Source organism: Palaemon carinicauda, chromosome 6 (genome assembly GCF_036898095.1).
Source record: "Palaemon carinicauda isolate YSFRI2023 chromosome 6, ASM3689809v2, whole genome shotgun sequence".
Taxonomy (NCBI): domain Eukaryota; kingdom Metazoa; phylum Arthropoda; class Malacostraca; order Decapoda; family Palaemonidae; genus Palaemon; species Palaemon carinicauda.
The window spans coordinates 79,450,645-79,465,027 of record NC_090730.1 but is presented as its reverse complement, the minus strand read 5'-3'; the positions used below and the strand labels follow the sequence as shown (position 1 = coordinate 79,465,027).

Sequence of the window (14,383 nt, the reverse complement as noted above, 5' to 3'; positions counted from 1 at the left end):
ATTTTCCTACAATAATTTAATCCCGGAAAAAAATACAGGTATAATCATTCCACAGGTCATAGTTGCCCAGTGGCTAAATGGGATATAAAGCCCTTATCAGATATTTTAGATCACTATTTATTTTGACTAATATTCACCTATAAAAGTTGTACCCCTCGGGTTGGAAAAATATTGTTACGATTATTAAGGCACATTTTTGTCTGAAAGGACACTCAGGTTTATATATAGGATACCACTCATTGTTGCGGTGTAAAAATATTTCATTACAGTTCACAAAGGCACCAAAACGCCACAATCTACCACTTTTACTTCGGTAATGTCCTTAAGTTGAGCTGCAGCAGCAACTATTTCGAGACCTCGCCTGACCTTACCCAGCACTTGCATGTAAGTCATAACGTGACTAGGGTTTCTCGTAGTTATGGAAAACTGTCCAAAGCAGGATATATCTAAAGGTGACCTCCCCCAGACTAAACCTGCTTTGCTAGTGGTTTGACACATGATATCACCCACTTCATCTCCACTATACATCTTCCCGTGAATCTCTGCTGTGTTCAGATTCCCTCCTCCTAAGACATATTCCCCGGGCCTTCCTTTGTACTTGACTTCCAGAAACGTGGTGTTGGCATATGTAGGACCCTGCTCTCCAGTGCAAAGCTTTAAGAAGATCTGGCCAGCAGCAGTGTTTGTGTAGAGGGTGATAAGTACGCGGCCTCTGACCAATCCAGCCCAAGCAAGGTCCATGAAAGCTGTCGTGGAGGAAGTGTCGAGAAGGGCTACCATATCGTTGTACTGCAAAGAAACGATTGAAATATTACCAACTGCTCTGAATGTGATAGATTATTTGTCTGTTTCTTACTACAATTTTCATTGAGGAAGAATAATCTATACTGTTCTTAAAGTACCTTTCTGACATTATTTGATAAAGTGAAGCTATATAATCTTTAATGAAGTTGCATAATCACATTCAGTATATACATATAACCATGAGCACCTCTTTTAGCATAATACTCCAAATAACCTTCAGGGACAAAATTATCACCATCCTGTTTTTTTTTTTTTTTTTTTTTTTTTTACAGGGGTGTGGAATCGAACTGAGAGATATTCTACTCGGACTCCTACAAATTTTAGATTTGCGACTAAAATATAAAATGAAATAAAAAAAAAATAAATAAAAACATTAGTAGAAATAGAAAACAATATTTTTCCTTGAGAGTGATGATGAGTAAGCTGTATAAGTGTCCATTTCTTGTTTTTTTTTTTTCATCCCTCATAAATCTATGGTTTCCAGCAATTAGTGGTAACATTATTTTGGAAAGGCAAAGCTAATGAATACTTTGATACGAGTATATCAGCTTGGCATGTAGACAATGTCAATGGATTTCTCAAAGTAAGGTTAATTGGTTCATTAATTGAAGTCTGGTATAATTCCAATGACAAAGTCGCAATGATATTTATCACATACCTTTTAAGTAACAAAAATAGGTACTGGTACTTATAACGTAAATAAATATAAAAAACTATAGGTTGAAATATAATAAATCTTATGTATGTATGAGCACACACACATACATACATACATATATATATATATATATATATATATATATATATATATATATATATATATATATACATACATATATATATATATATATATATATATATATATATATATATATGATTTAAAAATATATCAAATGACCGATGTCAATGCCCTTATATGAAACATCTTTTAGAAGTCTACCTTCTAAGGAATTCAAACTAGGCCTACTCGCTCTGGTGAAATTGATATGATAGATTATATCAAACAATGCTCTCTGTCATTTTCTTCCTGGCAATTGATGTATCGAGTAACCTGTGTTGTATGGAAGACTGAGTCCTACGGCTTAACCTAAAGAAAACTATATTTCTATTGCTTTACCAACACTCGCTTGAAGTGCAAAGTGTAGGGTTAGCATGGCTTCTTTCGTCTCCTGTCATAAGTCTCAGTCTTTATCTTCAATGTAAGTGAGTGGGTAAGATATAAAACGTTGGTCTTGTGTTTAGGTAAAGTCTAAAGTCACGAATCACATTACCAGGTATGCTGAACTTTTACTGACAAAGAATTTCGTATAGCTTGTGGTAGATCATATGACAATTATCTATGGAGGTAAACAGGCGTTTAACAATTCGGGGGATGGAAGGTACAGGGGAAGAAACGTTATAACAACGTCACTGAGGGACGTCATTACTTTTGCGAATGTGTGGGTGGCTAAGACTGGCTTAAGCCTCGTTTTCTTAAGTAAAAAAGTTGATGAAACGTAATTGGCAATGCACGGTATTTCCCAAAATTAGGCCATAGTATGAAGTGCTCCCTGTTTTGATATCATGGCATTCCATCAGTTATTTTAGGAGTTATTAAAAAAAAAAAAAAAAAAAACTATTACACGGCCTCTGGAAACGATAGTAGAGAAAAAAAATGGAAAAGAGGTGGTGGGGGATGAGGGGGGTAGGGGAAGAGGAGGGTCGTCGAAGGCATGGAATTCTGTCTCATTCACTATCCTTATTACCAAAGCATTTAAATATGTCGTATTATTTTATTCCTTACTACACAATGTATACTGCGTATATAATTCATTTTAATGGCTTCTCTCATCAACCATTTTTCGTACGAAATAACTTAAACTTCAATATCTCTGTTTACCTGGAGAGTAAAAGGAGAGTAAAACATATCAGCCATTCACAAATAATAGTATTATGGTTATATATATATATATATATATATATATATATATATATATATATATATATATATATATATATATTTACCCAAAAACCGATAAATCGGTTGGAACTTTTGACCGGGGAAACGTCTGTCTATATCCGAACATAACTTGACAACAAAACGTTTACCCGATTGAGCGGTTTAAAGAATTGATATAAAAATTTTAACCGGGTGTCGCCGGTCGCTTGCTTTTGACATTACCCATAGTCATAAAACAAAAAAATTCTGGGTAACGTACCTACAACTAAAACGTTAAATAATAAAATAGCATACACGCCAACCTTTGATCACAGCGCTGGCAAGCGCGACCGGGGAACAAGCAAAAATGCTGCCAGTGCTGTGATCAAAGGTTGGCGTGTATGCTATTTTATTATTTAACGTTAAAGTTGTAGGTACGTTACCCAGAATTTTTTTGTTTTATGACTATGGGTAATGTCAAAAGCAAGCGACCGGCGACACCCGGTTAAAATTTTTATATCAATTCTTTAAACCGCTCATTCGGGTAAACGTTTTGTTGTCAAGTTATGTTCGGATATAGACAGACGTTTCCCCAGTCAAAAGTTCCAACCGATTTATCGGTTTTTGGGTAAAATATATATATATATATATATATATATATATATATATATATATATATATATATATATATATATATATATATATATATATATATATATATAAAACCATAATACTATTATTTGTGAATGGCTGATATGTTTTACTCTCCTTTTACTCTCCAGGTAAACAGAGATATTGAAGTTTAAGTTATTTCGTACGAAAAATGGTTGATGAGAGATACAAAAACTAGAAGAATCATATCCCTTTTAATTTTCCATTTCCCTGTTCATTAGGTTCCTTTCAGAGTCAGAATAATCAGGATTTTGATGAATGTGTTGGTTTTATCAATAATCAATTTCCGAGATACCAGAAAAATATAAGCTTTTTTCGTTAAATTCTATTGTTTGTCTATTTCGGTTATTATCATCATTCCACCAATTGCTTCATGAATTATCTTAAATAATGTTATATTCTTTATTATCATCATAATGAATTCCCTGATAATTTTCCAAAAACATGATGCAGAAATATATTTCTACTCTAACTTGATGAAAATCAAGTAATGTAGTAAAAATGAATAAACTGTTTCAAACAAAACTTGAAGATTTTAATCTCAATGATGTATTGAACCTTGCTTGAAATTAATAAAAATTAGAAATCCTTTTGTTGCATTGATGAAGTATTCAAACAAAGCATTGATTATCCACATGATGGATTAAAATGTCCCAAAGTAGAATTAATGTGGTGCTCAGGACCTAGGGGTTGAAGGGCAAATTTTGAATTCAAGCGTTAGATTTCAAAGAAAATAAGTTTACGCAAAACTTCTAGTGTCAAATACAGAACATCCACGTGTGATTTCAAACTATGATAAGTAATAAAAATGGGATATTTCGAGGTAATTATTTCCATCATATTATTAATTTTGTTTTTGTCTTCCTTGCGTTTTCCATGTTTTCTTTTTATTATGATGGCGTTAAGAAGTTATATGAAATGCGGTGTTATATGGAACTGTATTATAATTTTCATCTCAATAATATACAAAAATCTAGATAACTGATATAGGAAGGAAACTATATATGAATCATAATAGTATTTATGTCTAGTAACATAAATATTTGTCATATATTTGAAGAAGGTATAGATTTTTATAAAATGATAGATTAATAAATTTATGAAACTTAATTACATAATACATATAAATACTTAATTTATTAATATAATAAAAATATCAACGACGGTGATTTATTTGTAAATGTATTAAGTCCCATTGTGTATATAATTTTTATTAAATGTAAAATTCAAATATGTAGCCTAATAATATTATATATTGTTGCTGAAATACTTTGAGAGTGCGCGTAGAAGGTGCAGGTTGGTCTCGAAGAGTGTGTAGAAACATCCTTCCGTCTTGCAGACTCATGACGGCGCTCATGAAATGGTCGTTTTCTTCCTTTATCGCGTAGATATGATGGTGGCCACTGGGTTCCCTGAACGGTCGTGTGACATCTCTCCTCCAGGGCAGACGTTTGCACTGTTAAATAAGAAACATCGATATTATTCAATGGAGATTTAGGAAGGAAAGGATCCACTTCAGGGCTACTTTAGGGGCGTTATGTAGCAGTGTTGTCCATGCAAAAGTGTAAGTACTATTCATTCTCTCCAAATATATTTATAACATATTTTACGGTTCCCTACTGCAGGGGAGCAGTACGGAACTGCTGAACTTTTGTCTTGGGTGTAAAGAATCTGTTTTCTAATGAAGAGTATATTATATGTATATATATATATATATATATATATATATATATATATATATATATATATATATATATATATATATATATATTTATGTATATATATATATATATATATATATATATATACATATATATATATATATTTATATATATATATATATATATATATATATGTATATATGTATATATATACATATATATACATACATATATATATATATATATATATATATACATACATATATACAGTATATATATATATATATATATATATATATATATATATATATATATATATATATATATATATATATATATATACATATACATACATATATATGTATATATATATATATATATATATATATATATATATATATATATATATATATATTATATATATGTATATGTATATATATATATATATATATATATATATATATATATATATATATATATATATATATATATATATATATATATATATATATATATATATATATATATATATATATCTTTTAACCAGAGCCAGTTCAAACAGTTTTGGATTAATTTGAAAGATAACGAAGAACCTCGAAACAAAAAAATGATAGGAAACAGCATTAACATTTTGAATACATGGAAACTTTATAATAAAATTCTCTCTCTCTCTCTCTCTCTCTCTCTCTCTCTCTCTCTCTCTCTCTCTCTCTCTCTCTCTCTCTCTCTCTCTCTTCTCTAATGATATCAATCTATTTCATTTCATCATTAGGGTTTATACATTCTTGACAATATATGTGTATGATATTGTATTGCAAAATTGTTCAATATCTTTGCGGTGTTTACTAAAAAAAATTATAACAATCAAACATTTTAAAATTTAAAATATTGATAGCAATATCATTATCATTACATATCCACTTGGATTTAACGTACGGCGATGCCTCTTTATAAGCCGGTTATAAAATTCAAAGTTTATCCACACTTGATCTTTTGCTATTACCTAATAGTTTTCGGTATTACCTAAGCTACAACCCTAGTTGGAAAAGCAGGAGGATATAAGCAAATTGGCTACAGCAGGGAAAAATAGCCAGTGAGGAAAGAAGATAAATAAATTATATGAGAGGTAATAAACAATTAAAATGAATTGTTTAGATAGCAGTAGCAACATTAAAAGAGATCTTTTAAATATGAACTCTAAAAAGACAATTATATCAGCTTGTTCAACATAGAAACATTTGCTGCAATTTGAAATTTTTATGTTCTACCGATTCAACTACCTGATTAGGAAGATCATTTCATAACTTGGTTAGAGCTGGAATATAATTTCTAGAATACAGTACAATGTAGTATTGAACCTTGTGATGGCGAAGTCATGACTATTAGAATCAACTGCATACCTAGTATTACTAACAGTAAATTCGGTGAAAGTATATAACAGAAAAATATTAAGTGGTAAATGAGCATTAGATCAGACAGAGAATGATATGAAGGAATTTCCCTAATTAAGTGCCTTTTTGAAAGAAGAGTATAACTTGAATCCATAACCCCTGACTGAAACCTAAAATTAACACTTCAATGCAAGGGTAAATTAATTGTAACAACATATGAACCTTCAGGGGGTTGTGATAAAGATAGATCATCAAAAAGGTAAAAATAGAAGGTTATTTTGGGTATACTATTACATTTTGATATATCATCTTAGGTAAATTTGTTTCAGCTTATTTATGTAGTTTCTGTGTAACTTTATCTATTAAAAAAGTATTTTTCTAAGTTTAATGGTTTAAATCTCACCCATGAGTAACATGGGCAAGGATTAAGTCAAAGCGCTTTCTCAAGATAATGTAAATATGGAAAATAAAGACAAATGATAAGTGTTGAAGGTCCTTTTTTCACTGAAGCTAGGACCATGAAAGGCAAGACAATGGCCACTGACAACTAAGCTTTTAAATATTCATCTATGGCCCCTCCAACTCCCTTCCTAGATAACAATCGAAAAAAATAAAAGGTGAAAAAGTTCAATATGCAATTATTACCTTCATAAGATTCGGCAGACATCTGCCGGCCCTCCGGAAGACGCTCTCACAGCAACAAAGTGAAGGTTTCGTAACGGATACGCAGGTCGAGGGTCTATTAACTGTAACATCGGTCCGTTCAGGAGTGCATAGCAAAGATCCTTTCCCTTCAATCAAGTCTGCAGTGTCAGTCTGGGATGTAGCTGTAACAGTAATCTTATAAGGGTCGTAATATTTTTCTCTGGCCATAAATTCCTCCACAATGTAGCTGATGGGGAGCTCTGTGGCTTGCTTGAGGGCATGTTTTTTCCTGCAGTGGGGACAACTGATCTTCCTGTTCCTGATAAGATCCGAAAGGCACACAGTACAGAATGTGTGACCACATGGTAGGCTCCTAGGTCTCCTAGTCACTGAATCAAAATTTTCGAGACATACTTTGCACTCTTGTGGTCTGTGACTATCCTGAAAATTTCATGAAACATAAATAATTGTGATATCTTACTGATGGCTAACATGGTATAACCGAATATACTCATATATTCTTTTGGAGCTGATGGTGATTATACAAGCGTATTTATTCATATATGCTTATGAAGGTACTTTATCCTGGTATACAGGAGTAAGAAGTATGCTAATGTTAATTACTTAATATTGAATTTATATTTTACCATCTTTACCATCATTCGACAACTATGAGCTGGCAATCAAAATAACGTCCCCTTACTTAGAAAAAATTAAGCAAATAATGGATGACCTGAAGTTGAGCTACTTATAACAGAAAGTCCATTTTTCGCAATGCACCAAGATTTGAGTATGTAAGATCTCTCCTACTGTGTTAATATCCTACAAAAACCCTTGATTAGGGAACATGTAGCCTTTGATTACATGTCAGCAGGGTACATGAAGACTTTGATTGCATATTGTTATAACTATGCGATATAAAGCACATAATTTTAAAATTCAAATCCACAGAGAGGAGGGAACTTCCCTGATGAGCAAAATATGACACAGACAAATTTGGAACAGGACGAGGTACCCTTTCAATTGATCGGTGTATTCTCTAAACACTTAGCAAACATAGGCATAATCATGTACATTAGCAGGGAGAGAGAGGCATCCATAAATATTTGGTTCACTCGTCTGTCTAATTAGCCACTCCGGAATAACTCAAAATTTTTTCACAAATATTGATAGTTTTATAGATAAGATTTACTAAATAAACTAAGAATTGCCAAGTAAAAAAGGTATCACGTCCAATAATGATCACCATTAAGCTTTTATATGGTTAGTGCTGAAACCCTTATTAAGTAAGGTTCTTTTTCCAATTCCTGGCCCTCAAATTGCAGCAACCTAACATATTGGTTGCAGATTTTCTTCCATTTCTAATCGTTCTAATTTTAAAAATCTTCCTTGCATTTTTTATACTTTACTATAACATATCCTTTTAAAGATGATAGCAGCAGCTATATCTCGGAGAGAGATTGATTCTATTGATCGACCGTACATGATCTAATCAATTATTAGAATAGGATCTACCGATGATTTCATTAAACTTGGTAGTACATACAAAATGATCTATGTTTTTTTTTTAGTTTTTTTTTTATAGAGAGTTTAATATCCAGCTATCTTTCTCTTAGAGAGTGCTTCTGCTCCTTGATACTAAAGCCTTTTCTCATGACTTCGGTTTGACACCAGACGTCAACCATTATTTGGCCAAATGATTTTTTAAAAATGTTTATTTTTATAATAGATTACAGGCTTTATTTCATTTTTTAGTCTTTTCTATGTCCTAATTATAAATTCATATTTTCTACACAAGCAACTTGAATGTTAAACTGACAAAATGGTCTTTTCAGGTTCTAGCAAGAGGTAGTAAATTATTTAGCAACCAATGAACGTCGATGGTCATGATATTCTTGATATTCTGTTTACGTTAAATTCTGTATAATATTCCTATTTTTTTTTTTTACCTTGGTTTCATGAATGTCATTCCTTTTACAGTATATGCCTGGCATATGTAAAATCCTGACACAGTAATTTTCTGCTATTTAAGACCTGTGACCCTGAGCGCATGCTAGTAAGTACCTTTCATTTTTATTTATCACTTGGTCATTCATCGAACTAAAGGATTGTAAAAAGTTTCAAACTCCTTCAAAAATATTTATCTAGATAGGTTAGCTTTTTTAAATTGCACTTTTACCAGACCTTTTAGTATCTCTTTAGCTAGAGCTAAAAATCTTAAGCTTAAAAATCTTCAGTTGGGAAAGCTAGAGGGAAAGGAAACTGTACCAACCGTGTGTCACACAATTGTACATAATTCCTTTTGTATATAATATGCTTGTATCTTCGCTCTTCCCTCGCACTCAAACGAACATGAAAATTCATGTCTGCTGTTTTGCTCTGTGGCATTGTCTGTTTCTCGAACATGTTATGTCCTGTTGCCTTGAGGTTTTGTATATAAAGGAGAGTGTTCCTTAATAAACAACTCAGCTGATTGCATCCTGCCTTTGAGTTCACAACCTTCTCCCTCCTTCGTCACAAAACTCAAAGCAAAAACCCCCAAAACATGTTAGCCATAAAGTTTCGTCTTATGATGACTAGCGTTCGGTAATTACTGTGTAATTGTATAAGTAGTGAGTTATATCAATCGATCATGGAGAAAAGATTAAGCTTCTAAATCAGGAAGCTATGCACGGTACCAATGTTGATGATATGGTATAAGCTTGAATTTGAAAAAAAGAAAAAACTACTTCATGAAAAATATCAAGAAGAACATGTTCATAATAACATAATCAATAGTTATAGTATAAATTGCTAAACCAAACATTTTGTTTATCTCTCTACAAAATCTTTTTACCCTAACTAATTTTTTCACATATTAGAATATCTTCACATCACGCCATAAATATGTTAATAATTTTTAGTATATCTCTAGCCAATCCACATTTAGGCGGCTTACAAGGCTGGTGGTGACTGTTACTGAAATTACCCTGTCGAAACTGCCTACTAGAGGGATAACATATGTACAGCTTTGTATACTAATTTGGGCAGGCAAATTAAGCAAAAAAAAATTAGCTTTATTGAGTATAATAACTTTTAACATTTTGCAAAATCTTATTGCAAATTCAACTTAATCTAAAAATAAAACGAAAAACACCTTGACAGGCATTACCGATAATGGTACCTATAGTTGTTTGGTTATAAGGGATAAAGCAGTAAGTGATGAAAACAGTTGTGTGGGGAAGATAAGGAAACAAAATAGTACAAATTGACCAGTAGCTAATTGGAAGGGATTTATATCATGAAATTAAAAAAAAAATAGGGTTTGCTAATTCTGTATACTTCATAAAGTAAATGGCTTATTTTGTAAATACAAATATACACATGCACGAAGAGAGAGAGAGAGAGAGAGAGAGAGAGAGAGAGAGAGAGAGAGAGAGAGAGAGAGGAGAGGCAAAGACATTAGTCAGAAACTATTTGTTATAAGCTTTTACGTAATGCACAGCCCATATTAACACAATCGAGGATTTCCAAGAGAGAGAGAGAGAGAGAGAGAGAGAGAGAGAGAGAGAGAGAGAGAGAGAGAGAGAGAGAGAGAGAGAAAATATTTATTGTTATCCTTTTTAGTAAGGCACAACACAAATGAGAATGGTCGAGAATTTGCAAGAGAGAGAGAGAGAGAGAGAGAGAGAGAGAGAGAGAGAGGAGAGAGAGAGAGAGAGAGAGAGAGAGAGAGAGAGAGAGAATAATGATAATGAAAGTAATAAATAATAATGATGATAATAATACTTTATTTCCATTTAATACATTAGGAGAGAGAGAGAGAGAGAGAGAGAGAGAGAGAGAGAGAGAGAGAGAGAGAGAGAGAGAGAGAGAGAGAGAGAGAGAGGAGAGAGAGAGAGAGAGAGATATTGATTAGGAAAATTTTGTTTTTTTTAATAGCCTTTCCATTTTTAGCCTTTCCATAAAGCACAACACACGTTGGAACGGTTGATGATTTCAAAAGAGAGAGAGAGAGAGAGAGAGAGAGAGAGAGAGAGAGAGAGAGAGAGAGAGAGAGAGAGAGAGAGAGAGAGAGAGAGAGAGAGAGAAAGAGAGAGAGGAGAAAATATTTGCTATTAGTCTTTCCGTAATGCACAACACACAAAGAGTTACAAGAAGTTACAAGGATTTTGGATGTCTCTAAGACTCTTTAGTCCATCCATGGAGACTCCATTTGCTCTTTGGTAGAGCGATTTAGTTTAAGCATTTAGAGAGTTCGTATGATCTTGTCTAACTTATTGCTCAACTCGTTTACTGTCTTACTGTTTACTACATCCACAAGAAGTCTATTACAAGTATTTGGTATTTTATATGTAAAGAAATTGCCGCATTGAGTGGTGTTGTATCTTTTTAATTCCAGTTTGTATCCGTTACCTCTGGACTGATTTGAGCTGAACATGAATAGATGGTTTTAATCTGCATTTGTTATTCATTTAAGAATTTCGAATGCCTCTATCAACTGTCCACTTGGTCGTCGATTTTTTATACTAAGTAAGTTCCAACGTTCCATCCTCCGTCTATATCCAAATAGCCTTAGTATTGGAACTAGTTTGATAGCCCTAGCTTGTACTGCTTCCAGAGTATCTATATCCTTCTGAATACCTGGAGCCAAGAATTTCACTCAGTATTCTTGATGGGGTCTTACTAGTGATGTACACAGCAGTAATACAGTGTCCTTTTTCTGTATTAGAATTGTCTCTTTAAGTAACCTATTAGTGTTTGTTCTTTCTTTTCACCTTTTATACTCTGTTTGGTGAACTTCAAATCCTTGCTGATAATAATACCTTTATCTTCCTCCTGGTCTACAATTTTTATTTCATTACCCAGCAGAGAGTAATCTGATTGTGGTTTCTATAACCTATGTGCATGACTTTACATTTCCTACAGCTGGAAGATATTTTCCATTTTCTCGACCATTCTCCTATCTTAAAGCTATGTCGTTGATGTAAATCAGAAATAGCAATAAGCCAAGGACGGATCCTTTGTGTAGGAGACTTTGCTTGTAACAGCTGGCCAGTCTGAAGCTTCTCCATAGATTAAACGTCTCTGTTTTTCTGTTTTTTTCAAACAATCTTCGATCTATTCAGCTTACTCATCAATAATTCCCAAGGCTCTAATTTTGACCACTAATCTTTATGACAAAATTTGACAAAAGCCTTTTGAATGTCTTATGTATATGATATCAATTGCCCTGGTTATGTTATAAATGCTCACATGTCAGATACGATATCTTTTGTCTAAAACCAAGTAAGATGTCTATCAGAATTATTTTTCTCTATATGTTCTACTATTGATTCTACTCTAATTGATTCAAAAAAGTTTCAAGACATTGAAGTTAAACGCACAGGCATGTAGTTACCCGGTTCTTCTTTTGGTCCCTTCTTGTAAATTGGATAAACATTGCCTAATTTCCATCCGTGTGATATCTTTCTTTCGTTGGCTGTCTTTCGGAACATTTTGTAAAATTGTGAGGTTATCTCTCCCTCTAGTTTTATAATCTTAGATGAATATCATCTGGACCTAGTACCTTAGACTTACTGAGTCCTTTTATTTTATTTTCGTTATAATCCATTGTAAAGGCTATTCTGTTTAATGTTTTGGCCCTTCATATTCAAGAACTGCTTCGGTTCGGGGAGGGTTGCTGATTTTCCCTAGTGAATACAGTTGTGAAATATGCATTCATCAGTTCAGCTTTTTACAATTTCTTTGTTATAAGATTACCCTCCGAGTCTCTTAATGGGCTAATGCTGTTTATTTTGTTTTATTGGTTTTCTACTGGTTACATATGCAAAAAAATTCCTTTGGGTTCTTTACTAGCTGAAGCCACTCTTTTCTCTTCATTAATCTTGGTCTTTCTAACTAGTCTATCTACTTTTCAGCTTAATCTCTTGTGCTCCGAAATTTCATGAATTCAAGGCTGTGGACCCATTGATTTAAGTTTCCTGTCTGTACATCTTATGGCATTCACTATTTCTCTGTTGAACCACTTAGGTTGTGAAGTTCCATTTGGTAAAATTCTTTTCTTTACATATTTTTACAAAAGACTCCACTGTTTCGTCGTCTTCTAAATTCTTGGTGTATTCCTTCAGTTTTATTCAATTACTCAGTCTGTAGTCTGGCTTTTTTTTTATAATTTTCCTTTCTTTTAGACGAGGAATATTTTTACCTGAAACCTACTGTAACTATTCTGTGGTCACTTTGAAAATTTTATCGGCTACTGAAACACTGGATACTAAATTTTTTTCTGTTGTTTGCACAATATCTAGTATGGTGTTTTACCTGGTTGGTTTATCGACCAAAAAAATGGAGGAATTCATTGTTGACAAATTTTAGTAGGCCTATGTCCCTTGTAAGGACATCGCTCCCTCCGTCGTCCAGCATTCTCATAGAATTCTCCATTACATTTAAATTCTCTTTTCGCCACACTGTGGTTCACTGTATATATTTATTCCGCTCCCTCAGAGCTATAATTTTATGTATTTATCATTTCGCTACCTATTTCTATTGACTTGTATTTCAAGCATTTGTACTTTTGAAAAAACACACATATTGTGGCGGTTAGTTCAAGCCAGATTGTCGCCTGCGCGCATACCACTTTTCCGTCCGCACCTTGTATTATATTCTCGCACATGTTTGAATAAACCGTCAGTTGTTGTTGGTGATAGCTCGTCTCACTGTCCTTACAACTTGGGACCCCGGAGTTGAAGTAGCATCAGCGATTATGGCTTTGCCCTTAACAGACTTATTACGGCCATGCTACCTTCTTTTACTCTGTTACCTTAGGCGTGAGTTTCGGCCTTTGGTGCTCCCACACTTCGGTGCATTTGTAAGGCAGTAGGAAGAGCTTAACCGACATATCAACTTCCCACCTCTTCGCCGACTCGTCGACTGACCACAATGGTGGATTCAACCTACCCATCACGCCCAATGGCCTCCATGCCCAAAGTCAAACTGCCGCCGTTTTCTCAACACAACACCGCTTCCTGGTTCTTGAGAGCGGACGTACTCTTTCGAATCGCTAGGCTCAGCGACTCCTGCGCCAAGGCCGACATCGTTCTCACCTCCATCCCAGAGGAGGTATTCGACAAGATTTCCCCATGGCTCGACGCCCAGGCCGGCCAAGTTTCATACGATGACCTGAGAACGAAACTCGTCGGTATCTACTCACTCTCCATTTCAGCAAGGGCACAGAAAGTCCTGGATCTCGCCGGCAAACCCATGGGTGACACCTCTCCTGTCGAGGCGTGGGACAAGTTGACCGGCCTGTTAAT

The 14,383-nt window shown here is 33.7% G+C and overlaps 1 protein-coding gene across 1 annotated transcript; it reads right to left on the bottom strand.

Annotated features, from left to right (window-relative positions):
- Positions 1-159: 159 nt before the first annotated feature.
- LOC137643105 (uncharacterized) lies at positions 160-13,743 on the bottom strand. The gene is made up of 4 exons (XM_068375950.1): positions 13,705-13,743; positions 7,092-7,532; positions 4,665-4,850; positions 160-789 (listed from the first exon to the last, which is right to left on the bottom strand). The coding sequence occupies exons 1-4, from the start codon at positions 13,741-13,743 to the stop codon at positions 271-273; spliced, it is 1,185 nt and encodes a 394-aa protein (XP_068232051.1). The 3' UTR covers positions 160-270.
- Positions 13,744-14,383: the final 640 nt, after the last annotated feature.